This window comes from Manacus vitellinus, unplaced genomic scaffold (genome assembly GCF_001715985.3).
Source record: "Manacus vitellinus isolate BGI_N305 unplaced genomic scaffold, ASM171598v3 scaffold_141_pilon, whole genome shotgun sequence".
Lineage (NCBI taxonomy): Eukaryota > Metazoa > Chordata > Aves > Passeriformes > Pipridae > Manacus > Manacus vitellinus.
This window is the reverse complement of record NW_021939012.1, coordinates 228,701-230,496: the sequence shown is the minus strand read 5'-3', so window position 1 is coordinate 230,496 and position 1,796 is coordinate 228,701. Positions and strand designations below refer to the sequence as shown.

Here is a 1,796-nt window from a genome sequence, read left to right as displayed (position 1 = left end):
CCAGGCCTCACCCCACGCTGTGCTGCCCTTCCAGCTGGATGTGGTGATCGCGGACCTGGATGGTGGGACCGTGAACGTTCCCGAGTGTGTCCACATCTCCCTGCTCCCCGAGCCCCTGCTCCAGCAGACCCGGGAAGCCCTTTCCATGGTAAGTACTGTGGCATTCCCTCCATCCCTGAGGTGCCAAAACCCTGGGAATGACACATGTGTCCAGGGAGCTGGGAACAGAGCTGGGGCTCCTCTGAGAGCAGGGTCCACTCCTTGGGGTCCTCCTGATCCTGTCACAGGGACCATTCCCAATCCCCATCCGATGGCCTCTGATGCACAGCAGTGCCAGAGAGCCTCCTCTGCCAAAGGTTTCTGGGAATGGGAAGGCTGGCTCCCAGCCCGTGGGCAGGAAGCAGCTGTGGCCCTGCAGCCCTCCTGGCTGTTCCTGTGTTCCCCCTGTGTGCCCAGGGCACTGTGCCCTGCCAACACTGCAGGTCCAGCTCCTCAGCCCAGGGCACCAGGGGGGAAGGTCTCCCTGGCAGAGCCAGAAGGGCTCCCCCTTCCCTGGGAGCCCCACTCTGCCAGCAGTGCTTCCCAAGGAAGGGTCAGGCCATGAGGCTTCCCATGCCTCGTCCCTGGTGGTTTGTCTCCAAACCCCTCAGTGCTTCTCCAGGGGGACTGTGGGGTCTCTGGGGAACACTCCTTGGCTTTTCTGGCTGGGAAAGAAGCTGTGTGTGTTCCCTGGGCAGGTCCTGGACCCGGAGCTGGAGGTGGCTGATCTCGCCTTCCTCCCTTCCACCATTTCCGCCTCTTCCCTCAAGATGCAGGTGAGTGGAGCGGGGACCCCTCGTGGGGAGGCCATTCCTGATGGACACCCCATCTCCCAGGCACCATTCCAGGCCTGTCTCCATCTGGGTGTCACTGGCACTGCCCGGGCACCGAGGGCACTGCTCCGAGCCCTGGTTGGAGCCTGCAGTGCCCCTGGGTTCGTGGCTGGGCTGGAGGCAGACGTGGAATGTTTGGGCCCTTCAGCAAATCCTGGGGCTGTGAGAGCTCCTTCTCCTCCCTGTGCAGCATCCGGGGGCAGAGCAGTGAATCCAGGCTGCTGTGCCCCTTTTTCCCTGGAATCCCTGCCGTGTTTCCTGCCCTGACCCAATGGCTTGATCCCCTCCCCTCGGCCCTGGGGGGAAACTCCTGCCCCGGGAGCCGCCTCATCCACACCCTGTCCCACCTCTCCATGACCACTCCATGAGCAGGGGTCCTTCCCTTTCCCAGGACAAGGAGATCCGAGCCGTGTTCCTGCGCCTGTTTGCACAGCTGCTGCAGGGCTATCGCTGGTGCCTGCACATCATCCGCATCCACCCCGAGCCCGTCATCCGCTTCCACAAGGTGTGTGGGGGCCTGTGCCAGGGCCAGGGGCGGGATGAGTTGGGCTGTGACAGCTCAATCCAAAAAACAATTCCGGGTTTCCAGCCTGTGACCTCCCCGACATCCCTCCCGGGCCCACCTGCATCCCGTGTTTGTCCTTGAGCGTCCCGAGGGCTCCTGGATCGGGCAGCACTTCCCTGGTCGTGCCCCGGAGTGCTCGGATGCTCCACGGCCATGTCCCTGCTCCTGCAGCCAGGGCAGCTCCGAGGCTCAGGGAGGAGGGAGCCCAGGCCTGGAGCTGGGGTTTTATTGAGACCTTGGCACTGGGGAGAGGCCCCCCTGGAATCCCGGGGGCAGTTCTGACCCCTCAGACAGGAGAGACCTGGAGGGGCTGGAGCGTGTGCAGGGAAGGGAAGGGAGCTGGGAAGGGTCTGGAGCAG

At 63.9% G+C, this 1,796-nt stretch overlaps 1 protein-coding gene across 1 annotated transcript in view; it reads left to right on the top strand.

The window, feature by feature from the left end:
• The window catches only part of SBF1 (SET binding factor 1), a gene marked incomplete at its 5' end in the record, with an annotated part of 41,244 nt that overhangs the window by 11,679 nt on the left and 27,769 nt on the right, over positions 1-1,796 (top strand). Inside the window, 3 exon segments of the mRNA XM_029958143.1 lie at positions 5-148; positions 738-815; positions 1,264-1,377. Of these exon segments, the coding sequence (XP_029814003.1) occupies positions 5-148; positions 738-815; positions 1,264-1,377 (336 nt within the window).